The 18,611-nt window shown below is 39.3% G+C and overlaps 1 protein-coding gene across 1 annotated transcript; it reads left to right on the top strand.

Moving 5' to 3' along the window:
- Positions 1-5,740: 5,740 nt before the first annotated feature.
- LOC134823646 (peroxidasin-like) lies at positions 5,741-18,590 on the top strand. The gene is made up of 25 exons (XM_063835180.1): positions 5,741-7,164; positions 7,434-7,552; positions 7,662-7,749; positions 7,876-8,000; positions 8,205-8,373; positions 8,502-8,614; positions 10,285-10,462; positions 10,654-10,753; positions 10,948-11,041; positions 11,163-11,318; positions 11,640-11,782; positions 11,972-12,122; positions 12,272-12,434; positions 12,551-12,680; positions 13,298-13,452; positions 13,616-13,806; positions 13,992-14,133; positions 16,240-16,320; positions 16,501-16,607; positions 16,771-16,890; positions 17,059-17,189; positions 17,396-17,543; positions 17,709-17,811; positions 18,035-18,409; positions 18,535-18,590. Exons 1-25 carry the CDS (start codon positions 6,987-6,989, stop codon positions 18,588-18,590), a joined length of 3,516 nt encoding a protein of 1,171 aa, XP_063691250.1. The 5' UTR covers positions 5,741-6,986.
- The last annotated feature ends 21 nt before the right edge of the window (positions 18,591-18,611 follow it).

Below are 18,611 nucleotides of genomic sequence, written 5' to 3'. Positions count from 1 at the left end.
GAAATACATGCTGACGGTAAAAATGCTATCCGCTCTTTGCGTTCTCGTTATAAGTTTAATATTTTAAATTAGCGGCAATGAAATATGAAACAGGTATATATATATATATATATATATATATATATATATATATATATATATATATATATATATATATATATATATATATATATATATATATATATATATATATATATATATCGGTAAATTATCGGTAAATTATCGGATAAATATAGCCATCATGATCAAGTATAAATAACGAAGATCTTAATTCATGCGAGCATCCACCAACCTGTCGCGGTTTGTTTAAATTATCACAAACTGATAACCAATGCTTTGTTACTGGAACTTGTACAGTACACTTGTACAGTTAATTTACTGTTATAGGAAATATTTTGAAATATGAGTATAATTTTAGTAAGAGTTGTTGGTTTTGATTAAGCCTATGGTAGAATGTTCTGGAACTCAGGAACTGTAATCAGATTTAAATTGTAATGACAACGGTGCAATTCAAATGTTTGATCGGTACAACTACAAATGAATTTGTATCTAACCAGTAATCAGTGAAATAAAAACAAAATGCTCTTTCATTAATAGGTTTTAAGTTTTTTAAAGGGAGCCCTAACGAAACTTAAAAATGACAACGTAAATTTTATTGTGCCTGTAGATTGTTATCAATCTTATCAGTTTACGTAATAAATAAATTATCGTTTTATTTTGTCATGTTGGTAAGTAAATATTAATTTGATGATCATTGATCATGGACATGATCAAAAATTATTCATTTTTACGGGGGTACGGTGAATTTGTCACACGTTAATTGTAAACCTGCGCGGCCCTAGCTGTATCGTGGATTTTATAATAACCACGATATTAGTGAAATGACAATGGTATGGGGGTCACGACGTGTTACAACGGTGAATAAAAGCTGAATATAATTAGTATTACCTAGCAATTTGGTTATTGGTTATATACTGATAAAAACTGTATAAAACGCGTTAGACAATGCAAAAGTTCTAAGTCTAACACGGAGGCCATCCATAAAATTAAATTGGATTTTACTAATTCAAGTGCAGAAAAGTGCGCTAGATTTCGACAAAGTACTGATGTTAACGGGTGGTACTCGTAAAATATCTGTTCCACTTCCATATAATCCAACTCGGCGCGCGTCCTGGTAGGTTATAAACCTACAATACTGATGGAGAATATTTCCTTATTTCGTACAGGCCCTAAGGCAGAAGGCTAAAATGACTCCTGCAAATTTTGAACATCGAATTTGAGGGCCATTTTTTTACTATTTTTATCAACTTTGGAAACCTGGTCACCGTTGTGATCGGGATCCACGTTCTTTTTGAAATCTTTTGAAAGTTTGCATGCTTATAAAACTATATATAAAATACCGATATTTACGGTGATTCAATATTCATATAATTGTATGCGCACGCAACGTCTGCTCAATTAGTTTACACGAGCGAAAGTTGAAAATTTTGCTCATTCGTGATCTCGAATAAATTTTGCTTTCCGATCCAGCGACATTTAGATGGCATTATATAATATATATGGATTTAATGCCAACTTGAATGAGTAAAAAGTGGCATATTCAGTCAGTGATCGATAAATATGCTTACCTAAACAAAAAGAAATGTTTTCAAATATAAATTTCGAAATCGTTGAAATTACCTCTTTATTAATGAAATTATGAGTTTACATTTTAATGTCCGTTCAAGTAAAGTCCGTGCATTTAAAGTCCGTCCAAGTTAAAGTCCGTTGAAATTTTTTCTAAAATTTTTCCACTGATGGAGAATATTTCCTTATTTTGTAGGCCTTAAGGCTAAAATGACTCCTGCAAATTTTTAACATTGAATTTGAGGGCCATTTTTTGACTATTTTTATTAACTTTGGAGACCCGGTCACCGTTGTGATCGGGATCCACGTTCTTTTTGAAATCTTTTGAAAGTTTGCATGCTTATCAAACTATATATAAAATACCAATATGCAAAAATTTACGGTAATTCAATATTCATATAATTGATTAATTGTATGCGCACGCAACGTCTGCTCAAGTAAAAAGTGGCATATTCAGTCAGTGATCGACAAATATGCTTACCTAAACAAAAAGAAAATATGTTTTCAAAGATAAATTTCGAAATCGTTGAAATTACCTCTTTATTAATGAAGTTATGAGTTTACATTTCGACTTTGTAAAGTACCCTGACATTATAATCAAAAAGAGATGATATTTGACCAAAACCCATAATCATGGGTAGAATGGACCGCTGCCAGTGTCTCTCTTTCCCAAACAAAAGGAAATGATATTAATTTGAATAACCGTCCGCAAATGCAAAACGATACCTCCTTAGCTGAGGACTAGATGCTTCGTTCATGCTTACAATTATTGAGATTTGGCAGAAATACCGGTGCCACCCGATAACTATAAGCTGCTCAGCTTATAATAAAATACCTTATCCGTATCGGACCTTATTAATTTGGACGGACATTAATTGAACGCTGGAGGCCGTTATAACGTCCATTTTAATGTCCGTTCAAATAAAGTCCGTTCATTTAAAGTCCGTCCAAGTTAAAGTCCGTAGAAATTTTTTCTAAAAACAGTGCTAGGAAAGCTCCACGTGATGTCAAGGTTAACCTAAAGTTGTCTAAGATAAAACCACTTCACACCGAATGGCTAGTTGTAAAAATTAACACTGAAATGCAGGACTGGGGTAGTTTGAGCATGGACTATTTCATGCACGAAAACCCATTTGATGAAGATGATATTATGTAATATTAGACACTGATCATGTACACATATTTTAACTTTTTTACTGCTTTAACGACTGCTTTTCTGGTTCTTTTGCGATAGTCAAAACGCGACAACTAGCGCTGAATGGCGACAACTAGCGCTATCAAGCGCTAGTTGTCGCCATCCAGCGCTAGTTGTCGCTATCCAGCGCTGGATATTAACGCTGGCCAGCGCAAAATATATATGTTCGATAATTGTCGCTATCCAGCGCTAGTTGTCGCCATCCAGCGCTAGTTGTCGCCATCCAGCGCTAGTTGTCGCTATCCAGCGCTAGTTGTCGCTGGCTATGCGACACTGTCGCACGCGATAGTTTGCGATGGCCAGCGCAACTGGCCATCGCAGAAAACAGTTCGATAACTAGCGCTGGATAGCGACAACTAGCGCTGGATAGCGACAACTAGCGCTGGCCAGCGCTAAGCGACAGCCAGCGCTAACCAGCGCTAACCAGCGCTAACCAGCGCTAACCAGCGCTAACCAGCGCTAACCAGCGCTAACCATCGCTAACCAGCGCTAGCTGACGAGTAATATCGCAACTATATTGCACTGGCCAGCGCTGGCTGACGAGTAATACTAATACCGTGCTAAATAGCCAAATCACTCTACTATACAGTCGATCTTCGAGATTGTTCTAAAAGGGCCCCCGATGGTTGTAACCAACTTCAATCGATGCAATGTATTTTCGGACGCTAATTCCGAATCAACCCCCATGACATTGGACATAGGGTTAAAATGCTCTCCTGACGAGATATTGGCGAAAAACTGTATCGATCACGTGATATGACCGTATAAGGAAGTTAGTCTAATTTCTCGTTAGGGTTAGGGTACCAGCATATGTTTTTGTTAAGGATTGGGATAGGGTTAGGGTTGGGATCAGATTAGAGGGTTAGGGTTTCGAAAAGTCGTTCAGAACCAGCTAGAGTCAGAGAATGGGTTTAAAAAGTCACGTGACAGTCGAGTGTAAAGTGATTAATCATCATTCGAGTAATATTGCAAGTATATGATTTTGATACATTGCGCTGGCTAACGCTGGCCAGCGCTGGTTAGCGCGCGCGCTGGTTAGCGCTGGTTAGCGCTGGTTTGCGCTGGTTAGCGCTGGTTAGCGCTGGTTAGCGCTGGCCAGCGCTAGCTGACGAGTAATAGCGCAAAAATATTGCGCTGGATATCGATGGCCAGCGCTGGCCAGCGCTAGTTGTCGCTATCCAGCGCTAGTTATCGAACTGTTTTCTGCGATGGCCAGTTGCGCTGGCAGTGGCCATCGCAAACTATTGCGTGCGACAGTGTCGCATAGCCAGCGTCAAATAGCGCTGGATAGCGACAACTAGCGCTGGATGGCGACAACTAGCGCTGGATGGCGACAACTAGCGCTGGATAGCGCTAGTTGTCGCCATCCAGCGCTAGTTGTCGCGTTTTGACTATCGCAAAAGAACCGCTTTTCTTATTTATAGTATAAAAATGGATTTAAAAATCATTTGCTAAAGTTTTTTAAAAGTTTTAAAAAATGAAAAAAATTCGGATTTTTGATGGTTTTGAATGCCTTTTAGCGTTCATATTAATGTCCGTTCATAACTATGTCTGTTCATTTAATGTCCGTACAAATAAGGTCTGATAAGGTAGATAAAATTCAAGTGTATTTTAAAGCAATTTGTCCTAAAGAACGGTAATTATATTTATATCTAGTTTAATCTTGTTCAGCCTCCTCGAAAAGCAGCCGCCGTGTCAAGTCCCCATACATCGTGGTCCGGTAGTTTCATTGCGTCCTAATGTAATATGGTTACAGGGTTTTCGCTTCGATTTCATCACTAAAAATCGTACTATTTTCGATTCTCTGGGCCAGGTCTGCTACAACACAACTCAAGTTTACGTCTAAACTACTCCCCTAGCGTGTGTATGTGATCACACACAATATTTCCTGATTACTAGATTAGTTATACGATCATAACACATTGTATAATCAAATTATCCAAAAACCTGCCAATTTGACAAATCCAGTATGTAAATTATTTAACCTCCTAGAACTTAATTAGATCAGCATCTCACAATTCCTACAGAAACCTAATAGGATACAATTCCATATATCTTAAAATGCCCAGGTTTAACAATTTAGCAATCTTTCACTTATAAAGTTATAACACAACATGTCTTTAGTAATATGCGTCATGAGGCATCAAATCATTCAGTGAAATTAACGGAATTACAAGTTCATTACTTGTGGCAATGCAAACTCATTTTAAAGCTGCACAGGTAAATTTATTTGCTAAAACCTGCAACGTGGACAAATGACCTGATCAGGACCACCTTGTAATATACCCTCCATAAGAAAGGCTACGATTATCTAATCATGATACACGTGTACAAGATCTCCTAGATGTGAATTTATACCAAGTTATAATCAGTTATGGAGTGAGGTGTCCTAAAATTAGTATCGGTAAAAATCATCACCAAGACGGAAAATTGAGTGAACAAGGAGTCAACAGTAATAGTATGTTTCAATCTTAACTATTTGATTCTCCAGAGACTCATTCCTTCGTCTACAATTGCAGTGCCCAAATGAATTAATACGATTGTTTTAACAAGGTTAGTTTGTGGAAAATAAATTCGATCGTGAACGAATCTGGAACCTTGATCTACTGCAAGTGTGAGATGTTTCTATTTTCTAACACCTTTGTGTTTGGAATAAGTTGATCATTCAATCACTGTCCAAAACTAAAAGCCTGTTAAATAAATAAAAATTCACCATTTTATTGGAACATTAATCATTTCGTTTGATAATTGAATGAGGTGATAAGTTTTCCACCCCCCCCCCCCCCTATTGTATTACTTGCCGAAGAATTGTTTTAGAGTTGAAAAAGTCGCACCATAATATAATCAACACATATACTGTCACTGACTACGCCGCGCGATGAAAATATGTGAAGGACGCACGTTTGTTGGAATGATCTTATTCGGAGACCCTTTTATAATTCATTGTAATATTTTGTTCCACTTGATCCGGAAATGTTTTGTGTTGTAAGTTGTTCTCATCCTTATTCCTTTAGTTCTGTTATCCGTATCCGTGTCATGTAGACAGTGCCTCGTTAACACGCTCAAATTTCATTAACCTAGTAGACTGATAAACTTTGTCATTATAAGCTGAGGAATCTTAAATGTACGTCCTAGTTTCGCGTTGAAGCTTGAAAAGTAAACAGTTTAATTAGTATGCCACGTTCAGTAATTTAATGAGCGAGCCTTAAGTTTAAAACTTTGTGCCCTTGTGGCGTTTGTATTCTGTAAGTAGCTAGTAGGTTTTCTTTCTCTGATCTAACTTACTTCAAAAGTATACCGGCAGTGCACTGTCATCAGATATACAAATTACTAGTTTATGCCTTTCGAGTTTTTTCTTGCTTTGCAGCTTTAGTATCAGTGCATATCGTCCAAAACTAAGATCTCGTAATTATATCAGCCTTTCTCGTTCCAGTTTCAATAATAAGAGCTGATACGTACTATACGTGTGAATCTGTAGATGTCATGTTGTTTGTACTTTTGTAACTATGATCTTTCTGTCCTCACCCGCCTTCACTCTTCAGTCGTTCAAAAACTCAGTGAACCGCACACTTCTTTTTTAAACATCTTGTTAACAGATTATGTGCCCTTACTGAGTACCACTACCAGCTTCAATACCACTTGTTTTGGCGCTATACTGCTGTTATACTGTAGTTTTGGCGCTATAATGTTGCTATACAACTAAAATGTTGATCCTGATATAACGATATCTCGTACCCCGATAAGCTGGTAACCGAAATATCGTACAATATTTCATGCATTGATATTTTTATTGCTGACATCAAGACAGCAAATACAATCTGGAATCTGGATTTTCCATGGTCGAAAGTTTTTGATAAGGTTGCTGTATTTCTATGTTTAGACCTGTTAGTTAGAATTGTGCATCACGTACTTACATCTTTACATAATACGTGGGGGCTCCTTGCAGCCAGTACATTTGCACACTGCAGCCCTGCAGGATCAGGATTCTGAAGCTGGACTTATATTTATAGCTGGCTAGCCTATGCCATCTTGCAAAGTTGCAACACCTCTAATACCTCTAACATGTCAACAATCCTATCAAGTAGCCCACCATTCAAATTCGTTATTTTTACATTATTACCCAAATCTAGCAAATTTCCACCCTATATTTTAAGCAGATCAGTGCATGGTTGTGCTCCTTCTCTTCAGCCTGCTGCTGGCTGGGACCCTGTCCCAGGACGCAGTCAGTGCCCGCCCGACGATCAAAATCTCCCCAAGTGACATTACAGTGCACGTAGGAGCTCTGATACACTTACCTTGTGAAGCACAGGGCGATCCTAAACCTACTATCGAGTGGTTTATTGGTATGTTAACCGTTATACAACTTTATATTATTCAACACAGCTGTACTGTGTAATGTGTATCTACTATCTACCTCTATACGTTATACTTATATTACTTGTATTAGTTACTCGTTTTTTGTGGGCACATTTTATTTTTAAAGTCTTGATATTTGATATGATGGCATGAGGTGTAAGTGAACTCATACGATGTTGTTTGCAGAAATATAAACTTGGTGACCAAACAGTAAATTGCACTTACACCAGTTAAAATATTTGACGACTATCTCCAGGGAGAAGTCAGCTCAGGAATCCACCAGTGATTCCTGACGATTTAACCAAAGAGGAAATACGGAACTACGCCGGCGGCAACTTCCTGGTCACGAAGAAGGGCCATCTTTACGCCCGAGATGTGAGTATTTCCATTCCATACTAAAAACTCCCAGCTTAATGGTAGTTAAAAATTTATTTGATATTTTCTGAGAACTGGGAAAAGAATTTTAACATTTAATTCCCATCAGGTTACAGCTGGTTACAGTGCTCAGTACGTCTGCGTGGCTACAAATGATGGAGGACGTTCCTGGGCCGCCTCTAGAGTTCTCGTCCTAGGTTAGCCACAACTCAGAAGTTCTGCCAACTAAAACACATTCGCACTCCACTTTTTATTACCAGTTTACATAATACTGTACATTTTTTGCTTGGTTTCGATTTGGTATATTGAAAATTCTCTCTCAGATCCTCCCAAGATAACGACCAGACCCCAAGATACGAACTCCCTTGATGCTGATATTATCGGTATCGCGTGCAGGGCTAATGGCAACCCTCGCCCTAAAATCACATGGAGAGTCGAAACTTTCGAGGTGATTTATTGGCAGCCGAACTGCTTTTAGATAATATTGAAAATTTCTCAACCAATTTATGGGGCTACACCTTGTCCAATAGTTAATTAAACTCCTCATAAATATCCTTTATATCTACCAAGTTTACCCATGTACCAAGTTCCCCCATGATGTCTAACCGGCATGTTTACAACCGGCATGTTAATAACCGGCATGTTCGATCAGAATATAACGATCGTGGAGCCGGAGAACCATCCTAGTGGAAGGTACGAAACAGATGCGTACAAGACCCTGCGGATCAGGTTCCCGAATCCCAGTGACAGTGGAAAGTATATTTGTGTAGCTACCAACGCCGGGGGAGTCGCGGAGGCCAGCGCCATCTTACAAGTCCTTAGTGAGTGGACTATTAGATTTACTTGTGATCTTAATTCAGGTTTAATCGAGATGAAGTTTCCAGGCGTATAACGTACTTATTCGACTGAGGAAAAATATTTTTAGAAACGAGTAACAAAATATTTTCAGTTACCCCTCAGTTTAGGGAGCCACCCAAAGATGCGTGGGTACCGTTTGGAGGCAGTGCCGTATTCAGTTGTTCAGTGTTCGGTGGTCCCACTCCAGTTATCGAATGGTTCAAGGCAAGTTATTATTTAGCAATTTATCCACTGTCATGTCTAACTAACTATAGATGTTATTTTAGCACTTCTTCACTATGTTGGCATTCGATTGATTCTTCATTATTTGTGAAATTCTTGAAATGCAATTTGGTGAGAATTGCATTCCTTTAAGGCATTTTGCTGTTTTATTAATAGTGCCACACAAGTAGTCCCGATTAGTGATACTGGTGTTAATACCTGCATACCTTTAGTCATCCTTCACTGTTCTGCGTACGTGTAAAGAACCATTATTTGTATCCAGCCAGACGATGTAGAGTTTTTCAATATAATGCCATTATCAAACGCAGGAAGTCAAGTTTCTGGGACACATTATCGGCAAGGAGGGACAGAAGCAATAAAGCAGTTATAATTCACCTCCGAATTCTGTCAAAAGACTGCAAAAATTTCTTGGCGCCCTGAAATATAATCGTGGTTTGATTAAGGGGTTCAGTTTCATTGCAGCACCTTTGTACAAATTGTTACAAAAGGGGGTCACTTTCAAATGGGACTCTGACTGTTAATCTGCTGACAAAGGCTTAATCCAAGCCATGTGTAGTATCTGCCCTTCTCTTAGTCCCAAACTTACTCAAAACTAACCTTCCTCCCCCTCAGGACAACCAGTATCTGCCCTTCTTTTAGTCCCAAACTTACTAAAAACTAACCTTCCTCCCCCTCAGGACAACCAGTATCTGCCCTTCTCTTAGTCCCAAACTTAATAAAAACTAACCTTCCTCCCTCTCAGGACAACCAGTATCTGCCCTTCTCTTAGTCCCAAACTTACTAAAAACTAACCCTCCTCCCCCTCAGGACAACCAGTATCTGCCCTTCTCTTAGTCCAAAACTTACTAAAAACTAACCCTCCTCCCCCTCAGGACAACCAGTATCTGCCCTTCTCTTAGTCCCAAACTTACTAAAAACTAACCCTCCTCCACCTCAGGACAACCAGTATCTGCCCTTCTTTTAGTCCCAAACTTACTAAAAACTAACCTTTCTCCCCCTCAGGACAACCAGTATCTGCCCTTCTCTTAGTCCCAAACTTACTAAAAACTAACCTTTCTCCCCCTCAGGACAACCAGTATCTGCCCTTCTCTTAGTCCCAAACTTACTAAAAACTAACCCTCCTCCCCCTCAGGACAACCAGTATCTGCCCTTCTTTTATTCCCAAACTTACTAAAAACTAACCTTTCTCCCCCTCAGGACAACCAGTATCTGCCCTTCTCTTAGTCCCAAACTTACTAAAAACTAACCCTCCTCCCCCTCAGGACAACCAGTATCTGCCCTTCTCTTAGTCCCAAACTTACTAAAAACTAACGCTCCTCCCCCTCAGAACAACCAGTATCTGCCCTTCTTTTAGTCCCAAACTTACTAAAAACTAACCCTCCTCCCCCTCAGGACAACCAGTATCTGCCCTTCTTTTAGTCCCAAACTTACTAAAAACTAACCCTCCTCCCCCTCAGGACAACCAGTATCTGCCCTTCTCTTAGTCCCAAACTTACTAAAAACTAATCCTCCTCCCCCTCAGGACAACCAGTATCTGCCCTTCTCTTATTCCCAAACTTACTAAAAACTAACCTTCCTCCCCCTCAGGACAACCAGTTTCTGCCCTTCTCTTAGTCCCAAACTTACTAAAAACTAACCTTCCTCCCCCTCAGGACAACCAGTATCTGCCCTTCTCTCAAACCTATGAGATCCAGCATGTAACCCGGCCAGGAGAGGTACAAGAGAGACTGGTGTTCAGGTCCGTACAGTTCGAGGATACTGGTATCTACGAGTGTAGAGCCAGTAATCTGGCTGGAAGCAGTCGACATGAGTTCGCTTTAGCAGTAACTGGTGAGTTTTGTAAAGTTTAGAACACGGATAGTGGAATTATCAGAAGTTGTTAGCGTCTAGTGAGTTCATCGAAAATGACAACCTCTTTTTTGTATATTTTTCGTTCGTGGATACTGGAATGTGAATACATGTTCTTCGATGTACTTAGCACTATAAATTTGTATAAATTTGTATAACCCTCCTGTCCCCAGATGCCACACCATTCCCCGGAGACAGATTCGTATCGGATGCTCTAGATTACGCTCAGGAGTTCGTTCAGAGTGCTATTCAGGAGACTCAAATCATCCTCAAGTAAATTGGCACTTGTTTTAGATGCAGTCTGATCAATCTGTTGCAATCAACGTAACAATCAACGCCTATAGATTAAAATCTGCCACAATGATTTAAAACAATATAGATCACTAACTTTATTCTAGTAACATTGTTTACAATAACTCGTTATCTATCTTCCCCGTTTTACTTGATATTAAAACTGTTCCCCTCAGAGCCCGTTTTAACGCACCTAACTTCCACCCCACTCCTCAAGACTTGTTCCACATGGTCAGACAGCCTACTAGACAGGCACTTTACATGGCAATGGTCAGTAACCAGCTTTTTAAAACGTTATTACATTAGTTGCTGAGCTATTTGAATTTGAAATTTTAGTTTTTAATACCAAAAAAAAGATTATTTGTGTACGTTATTTCCCGAAATTTTGCAGTCAGCAGAGGTATTTGAACATGCAATGAACTACATACACGAGCAAATTGAAGCCCTGAACGTTACATCTATGGAGAGGAACAATAGACCTCTTGACTCCCTGCTCAGCCCTGAAGCTATTGACCATCTTGAAGATCTGTCTGGCTGTCACCGTAGGGTACGCTGAATTATCTTGATTCTTGATCTTGATACATTTTATTTTGTTCACTAATTAGTGTAAAAAATGTCATACCCCAGGCTATGTTGTTCTTCATTTAAAGGACTTATAATTTTCATGAGTTGACAATCTTGACTTTCAGAAACAAAAATTACTATGTGCATAATAATTTAATTTAAACAAATAAATAAATACCGCATATTACCTTGTATCACGTGGTGACCCCCACGGTCGTTTCACTGTAGCGTCTTCGACGCTACAGGGGGAGCCGCGCACTTCGTGCGCGGCGGGTCATACAACGTATGACAAATATTACCTCAGAAACGACAGCCCAAATGTCAGATGAGGTGTCAGGCTATGTCGTTCAGGTCCCACGACGGAACTTGTAACAACATCAAGCACCCTACCTGGGGTTCCAGCCTTAACAAGATCAACAGATTCCTTCCCGCTATCTACGAAAACAAGTTAGTGAACTCAACTCATCACCAGTTTACCCTCTATGCTAAAATCAATTAAATGTATTCCAAGAAATTTCAATAATCAAGCATTTACAGACAAATATAATTCATTTTCCCACTATTAAAACCAGAACACTACAATAATCCCGTGCCATTTCTCCATCCCACGAGTAGGTAACAGTCTCCTGCTCCCAGGTACAATACTCCCCGTGGTTGGGGTCGTACTCTTCCCTCTGCCAGGCTGATCTCCCAGCGTTTGATCCGGACTCACACCATCAAGGCTCACTCTCAGTTCAGTGTCCTTATGATGCATTTCGGTCAGTTCGTCGACCACGATCTTGCTCAGGTGAGCCACAGAATCTGTACAATTGACCCTTGAAGATTGATGTTCTAAAACCCCTTCCTTTTTTCAATACAATAACTTACATGCCATTTACATTTAAATCATTTCTTCTCCTTTTCTTTCCCGCTTCTCAACAAATCTAACAACTCTAGACAGTGGCAGGACCTAGTGAGACATCATTTGCTCCATTCCTTGGATTAATGTGTGAACAAACCTGTACCAACACCATGCCTTGCTTCCCAATAGAGGTCCACAGCAATGACTCCAGGATAGATGCGGCGTGTATGCCCTTCGTTAGATCTGCCTCAATATGTGGTAAGTCTTCCACTTCAGATTGTTAACCGAACATTCGAATCAAGAATAAACAAGAATTGTGATCGCAGTTTTCTCCCTAAAACTCTCGTTTAGCTGTAACAATAATCTACAAACAGGTACCGGTGACACGAGTGTTTTCGGTAAGGAAACGAGAGTAAGAGAGCAGTTGAATCAGGTGACGTCCTTCCTGGACGCTAGTACTGTGTACGGTAGTGCTGATCAGGAGATGGAGACTCTCCGGGACAGGTTAGTGATTTGACATTATAAGTAGTTTATATTTTATTGTGTTTGATACTACATTTTTCAAACAACTAACCGCAATAGTAGGTAAGGTAGAAGTTAGGGAAATCAGATGATTATTGACGAGACGTATTATCTACTGTTCCATCGGTCAAACATTTGACTCCAATGCATAAAATGACTTTACTGATATGTACATTTAATTGAAACGTAAATCACTTATTTATTTGTCGCCAACTATGTGAGTTACAAAGTCGACCTTATGATTTAAAAAAGTGATGATTCAAATCATAAGAACACTTTTAAATTTTGTGTAGACTAAGATACAAGCACCAACTATAATAGAATAATTACTAGAGTAGTAAAAATACAGATGCTGTAAATTTTCCAGGAAATTGCTTTAATTTAAATATGACAGGTTTAAGTCGCACTTTACTCGGTCTTTATTGGTTAAGCATCTGTATTTATTATATTCATAAAGAAACTTTGCCATGTCGGGCACGCATTAAATAATAAATACCTCCGGTTGTCGTGAAAAATTCGACTTCAAGCTACATTCGAATTTGAGAACCTTTATTTAATTGGGCAAAATCACTGTGGAATAATTATTCAAATTTCCTCAGATCTGCCAACAAAGGTCAGTTGAGAGTTGGAGAGGAGTCAATTCCCGGCAAACACTTCCTACCTATTGAAGACAACCTTATTCCTGAGGAAATGGAGAATGACAGGAGGTGTATTGGTAAAGCTGCCACTGTATTCCTGGATTGCTTCATTGCAGGTAACTTAACTTGATCTGATTTGTTTAAATAGAGGTCTTCACCTTCAGTATTTTTAAAATCTGATCCTATCTAAAAATAACTAAATATATAGGATTACCGGATTATAACTTTAACCACTTCACCAGTTGAGCGACATTAAAATCTCATTCCAAATCTCTGCAGGAGACTTCAGAGTAACAGAGCAGCCAGGCCTGACCACCCTTCACACCCTGTTCATGAGACAGCACAACGAGATAGCTTACAATCTAGCTGAAGTGAACCCCCAGTGGAACGATGATCGTATCTACGAAGAAACTAGGAAGATTATAGGAGGTGTCATGCAGCATATTACATACCAGGAGTACTTACCCAAGGTACGGTTCATTCTTCAGTTCCATTGTCTCTTGCTTTTGTTCTCACCTGGAATTTCATCCTACAATCTTATTTTCTCATCATTTTGTCTCGAAACTGGGAGAATGTTAGTCGTGATATCAACCACAGCTGTTTTGCAACTTGAATTCTGTTCTATTTATTTTTACTAAGTCTCCTTTTGCTCCAGGTGCTAGGAGTTGAAGGAATGGAGCAGATTGGTGACTACACTGGTTACGACTCCGATGTGGACGCCTCTCTTCTAAACGAGTTCTCTACCGCCGCTTTTAGATTCGGACACACCCTCATTCCACCTACTCTCTTTAGACGAGGTCAGCATTATATGTATCTTTAATTAACCTTGATTTATTATTGCAGTATAGTTGAGCAGTCCGCGCTGCCTAAACCACCGAATCAGCTTGTTGATGGACTGAAAGTTTCTCGGTCCTATTAGTAATTAGATCTGTCTCTGATACCTGTTAGAGTCTTTTAGCGCTGAGTGTATACGTCTTTTACTTTTAGTTATAGCGGGTAACTAAGAGAGTAATTTCTTTTCGTCAGTAGTAAAAATAAAACTTCTGTTCGATAGATGACTAAATTTAAAGTTATTTACCTACTATATTAGATACCAGTTAATTTTTAGAAATTTTGAGGAATGTTGAGCGGCTAGTTGTTGAGCCGTTATCTTGAGAATTTCCACAAAAACAACTGAATCTGCAACTTGTGATCGTAGTCTGAGTCGATATGCACCAGCTTGGAGTATGCAGCTATAATGTTGACTCTCCACAATAATATCATAGAGCATGTAGAGCTTGATATTTTAACCCACTGTTCCACGTGCATTTCATTGAGCAAACTTTAAATCGTGATCCTAGAACGATGACAGGTGGCATGTTATCAAATGAAGGACCCGCCTATATTTCAACAGAGAAAGTAGGAAATTTTAAATAGCTCAATACTTTACTCAACCGTGTTCAAAGTGCAAGATTCTTTAATCTCATGAATTTCTCGAGGGCTCATTTATATTAAAGTCATTATTGTAATAGTACCTATATTAGAACCAGACAGACACAAAGTGTGAAGGGCCTGAACGGAACCCCTCGGTTTCAGTTCCTTGTTTAACACTGCCGTACAGCAAGGACATCCACCGAGTTCGCAAGGCTGGGCACATAGCTCACTCCACAAGTTGCTCTGTCAAATGTTGCTTATATACCAAGAATCTACAGGAAATATTTCCTTGTAGGTTTTAGAGGGTGATCTGTGAACAGACAACTACCTCATTCCCAACTTACCTTACTCGGGATTATTACGACGGGTTTATTAACGACCGGTTAAAATATGGTTCGGGAAAAATATGGCGAAATTGCTCAAAACCCACCACATTTTCCCAGTCGCCATTTTACCGGTGTCCAACCTTTCAATTTTAGATTCAAAAATTTTGTCTCAGATGTAAATTTCCTTATTAGAGATAAGCAAGTTTAGAAATTTTCGCATTGCTAAAACTTGTGAAACAAGTCGAATTATCAATAATTGTTGAAAGTAGACAGAATTTCGTCGAGCTGGTATTTTAGAGGCAATTAATTACACGCAATTCCCTGAACAGGATCCTTTTAAGGACTTATAAACTTGTGGACTATTGATAGTGAGATTGTTGTTACTTATAGGAATTTTTGTGATCCCCTTTCTGCTGGTAGTAACGTGTTGGTAGTCTAGCACTCTAGCAAATTCGTTGTTTTGAATTAGCATTAAATTTTTACGTGTATCAAATAACCATTATGACTCAATTTGTAGAAAATCTTCGAAAGAATGCATCGTTCACATTGTTTAGAATTATGAATAAATGACTGATGAAACTGTTTCATGTTATTGACAGTTTTAATTAATTCAAGTTTTAATTTAACTGTTACTTTTACTTTGAGTCCTATTTCATTATGTAGAGATAGTCAATACCTAAGAAATTAAAAATTGGCCTATTTAAATCAACTTTGACAATAAGGATATATGACAAGAATTGGGCAAAAAGGTGAATTTTTTGCAATTTTAGCCAAATGAAGTCGCAAAACCTACAACAAGTGTCCCAATAGTCTTCTTTAGTGAATATAAGACAACGATTATAATATGAGAACCCATACCCCTTGGGAACCCTAAAAGCTGAGACGGCGGGTTTATTAACGACCGGTGAAAATGTGGTTCGGGAAAAATATGGCAAAATTACCCTAAACCCGCCACTTTATCCCGGTCATAATAATCCCGAGTAAGGTATAGGAATTAGAATTCCTATACTATCCCAACGAGTGCTACACCAAACATAGCTTATTTGCTACGAAATTGTGAGTACAGACCCCAGTACTTAAGGCCCAATTAAAAGGATACCAGGCCTTTACTTTCCACCAAGAGGTAATTCAAAATATCAAGTTTAACCTGACGTTCTTTCACAGGAGAGAATTACGACAAGTTTAAGTTGGGAGATATGCCCCTACACAACTCCTTCTTTACTCCCTACAGACTCTTAGACGAGGGTAAGTGGAACTCATCAGCATTGTAATCCCATCAGTTGATATCAGTGATCAATCAACTTTTGATCAAATGAGAAAATGCTCTGTATCGAATTTAGCAACACCCTCCCCACTCCTCTAATAGCTAATATAATGAGGGTTCTAGATACCAATATAATCCTCATATAATATCGTCCGTGCCAGGTGGTGTGGATCCAATAATCAGAGGAATGATCGTGCAGAATCTGAAGTTACCTGACGGTAAACTGTCTGACTCTCTTACTGAACGACTCTTCAATGTGGTGGCTCAGGTTCGTAAATATATAATATATGATAGCGTCTTCAGGTTGATGATAGTGTAAACTGTAACCACGGTTTTACTTCTCTACTGCAATCAAATGAGACAAAATTCGCCGCGTCAGAAGTTCGTTTCATAAAAACAGAACCTCGCAGTCACTGATATAGTAATTGTAGGTAGCCTTGGATCTGGCAGCAATCAACATACAGAGAGGACGTGACCACGCTATCCCAACTTACAATGACATGAGACAAGTTTGTGGAATGAGACGAGCTCTGGACTTCCACGATCTTCAGGTTAGGGTCTGATCCAAATGCTCCGTAAATTGTGTCTGTATTTGGGATTTCAACTCTTTACACATAATATTTATTATGTGAAGGTAATGTACATGCTGAAAAGTAAGTCTCAGAACTCGTGTTAATATATGTTCTCGATTAACCAGATTAACCATCAACACATTTCAGAGTGAGATTAGGAACGCCACAACCAGACAGCTCCTATCCGAGCTATACTCTTCAGTTGACGAGATTGATCTCTGGGTTGGTGGACTTGAGGAGGATATTGTGGAGGGTGGTCTAGTTGGTCCTACATTCAGGTAGTTAGCATTTGTTGTAGAAAAGTATCTGAACTGTTTTCTTCGATATTTTAGACTGTGATAGTCTGAGCAATAAAAGTTTGGTTCGTATTATGGTTAAGTTTGAAAATCTTAATTCGAGCATTCATATCCTGAATAAATTGGACATGTCTGTAGAATTAAGAATAGTTTATTCTGACGTTAACTAACAATATTCCTGGTTACAGATGCATCATAGCTGAACAGTTCAAGAGAGTGAGAGACGGAGACAGGTTCTGGTTTGAATCAGATAAGCAATTCACTCAGGAGCAGATCAGACAGATAAAGAAGATCACCATGGCCAAGGTCTTCTGTGATAGTGGAGACAAAATCGAGGTTTGTGGAGCTTGCTGAAAGATTCCGTCCTAAAATGTTCTAAATTGAACTATTGAACAAGCTAGATCATTACATCCTGTATCCGCAACTACGCACATGCTTTTACTAGTAAAATGAATACCTAATTATTACAACTTGGTATTTTACCCAGACTTTAATCCCCAGAAAGTCCCAGTGGATGTATTCATGTACAACTCAGATGCTCAAAAGTTCACCCAATGTAAAGAACTCCCCAAATTCGACTACTCCGCGTTCGTCGACTGTGGAGGTAAGAGTTATAAACGTTTGAGTGGCGGAGGCGTTTTCTAAAGCGTAAGAATAATATGGTGCCCTTGTCAGGGCCATAATCTCACTCACTGTTCACTCTCACCCCCAACTGTCGTGGTACCCAAGACAATAAATACCCAAACTGACATAATGACTGACCTGCAGCTTTTTGCTGTCTATTTCGGTCAACAAATAGATCTGAAACTAACGATATTTCTTTTTAGGGGCAGATTATCTTAGATACCAATCGTACCTGTACGATGGTACACCATGCTCCACTAATCTTACCGGCACGAGTGAGGCCATATCTAACGGTCCCAGGACCACAACAGGCACCTTCGGTAGCACTCATACCCCCAGCGGAACCACTGGGTCACCTCCAGATGGGGGCACTCATGGCACCACTGATAAAGTCACTGCTGCTACTGATGGAGGCACTGACACCACAGACGCCGCCACAGAAGGGGGCACTCTCACCGGAGGGAGAGGTGGTATGGAAAAAACTGCCACCACTGTGGTAGTCTACCCGACCCCAGCCACTTCATACGCTCGTGAGGATCTACAGGATGTGGTCACTAAAGATCCTGTTGAAACTCCTGGTAAGTCACTTACTAAGTGAACACTAAACATATCATTTAAGATATTATCGGTAAACGTACTCAATGTTTGGATTGAATATTCTCGATGAATAGTAATAGTAAGATTTGTATAATTGAAATCCCAGCGAACCCCATCGAGGGAAGAGCTGACTCTGAGTTTGATGAAGCAGTTGTCGCGTGATTGACTGTGAGAGATGACTGG

Source organism: Bolinopsis microptera, chromosome 11 (genome assembly GCF_026151205.1).
Source record: "Bolinopsis microptera isolate Bmic1 chromosome 11, MBARI_Bmic_1.0, whole genome shotgun sequence".
NCBI lineage: Eukaryota > Metazoa > Ctenophora > Tentaculata > Lobata > Bolinopsidae > Bolinopsis > Bolinopsis microptera.
This window is presented reverse-complemented; position numbering and strand designations above follow the sequence as displayed.

What these genes read in the sequence shown, in the direction of transcription:
- LOC134823646 (XM_063835180.1), top strand. Translation starts at nt 6,987, where the DNA reads ATGGTTGTGCTCCTTCTCTTCAGCCTGCTGCTGGCTGGGACCCTGTCC. An exon ending in CAGTTATCGAATGGTTCAAG is followed by an intron (nt 8,615 to 10,284) that starts GCAAGTTATTAT and finishes CCTCCCCCTCAG; the next exon opens with GACAACCAGTATCTGCCCTT. An exon ending in ACCAGGAGTACTTACCCAAG is followed by an intron (nt 13,807 to 13,991) that starts GTACGGTTCATT and finishes CTTTTGCTCCAG; the next exon opens with GTGCTAGGAGTTGAAGGAAT.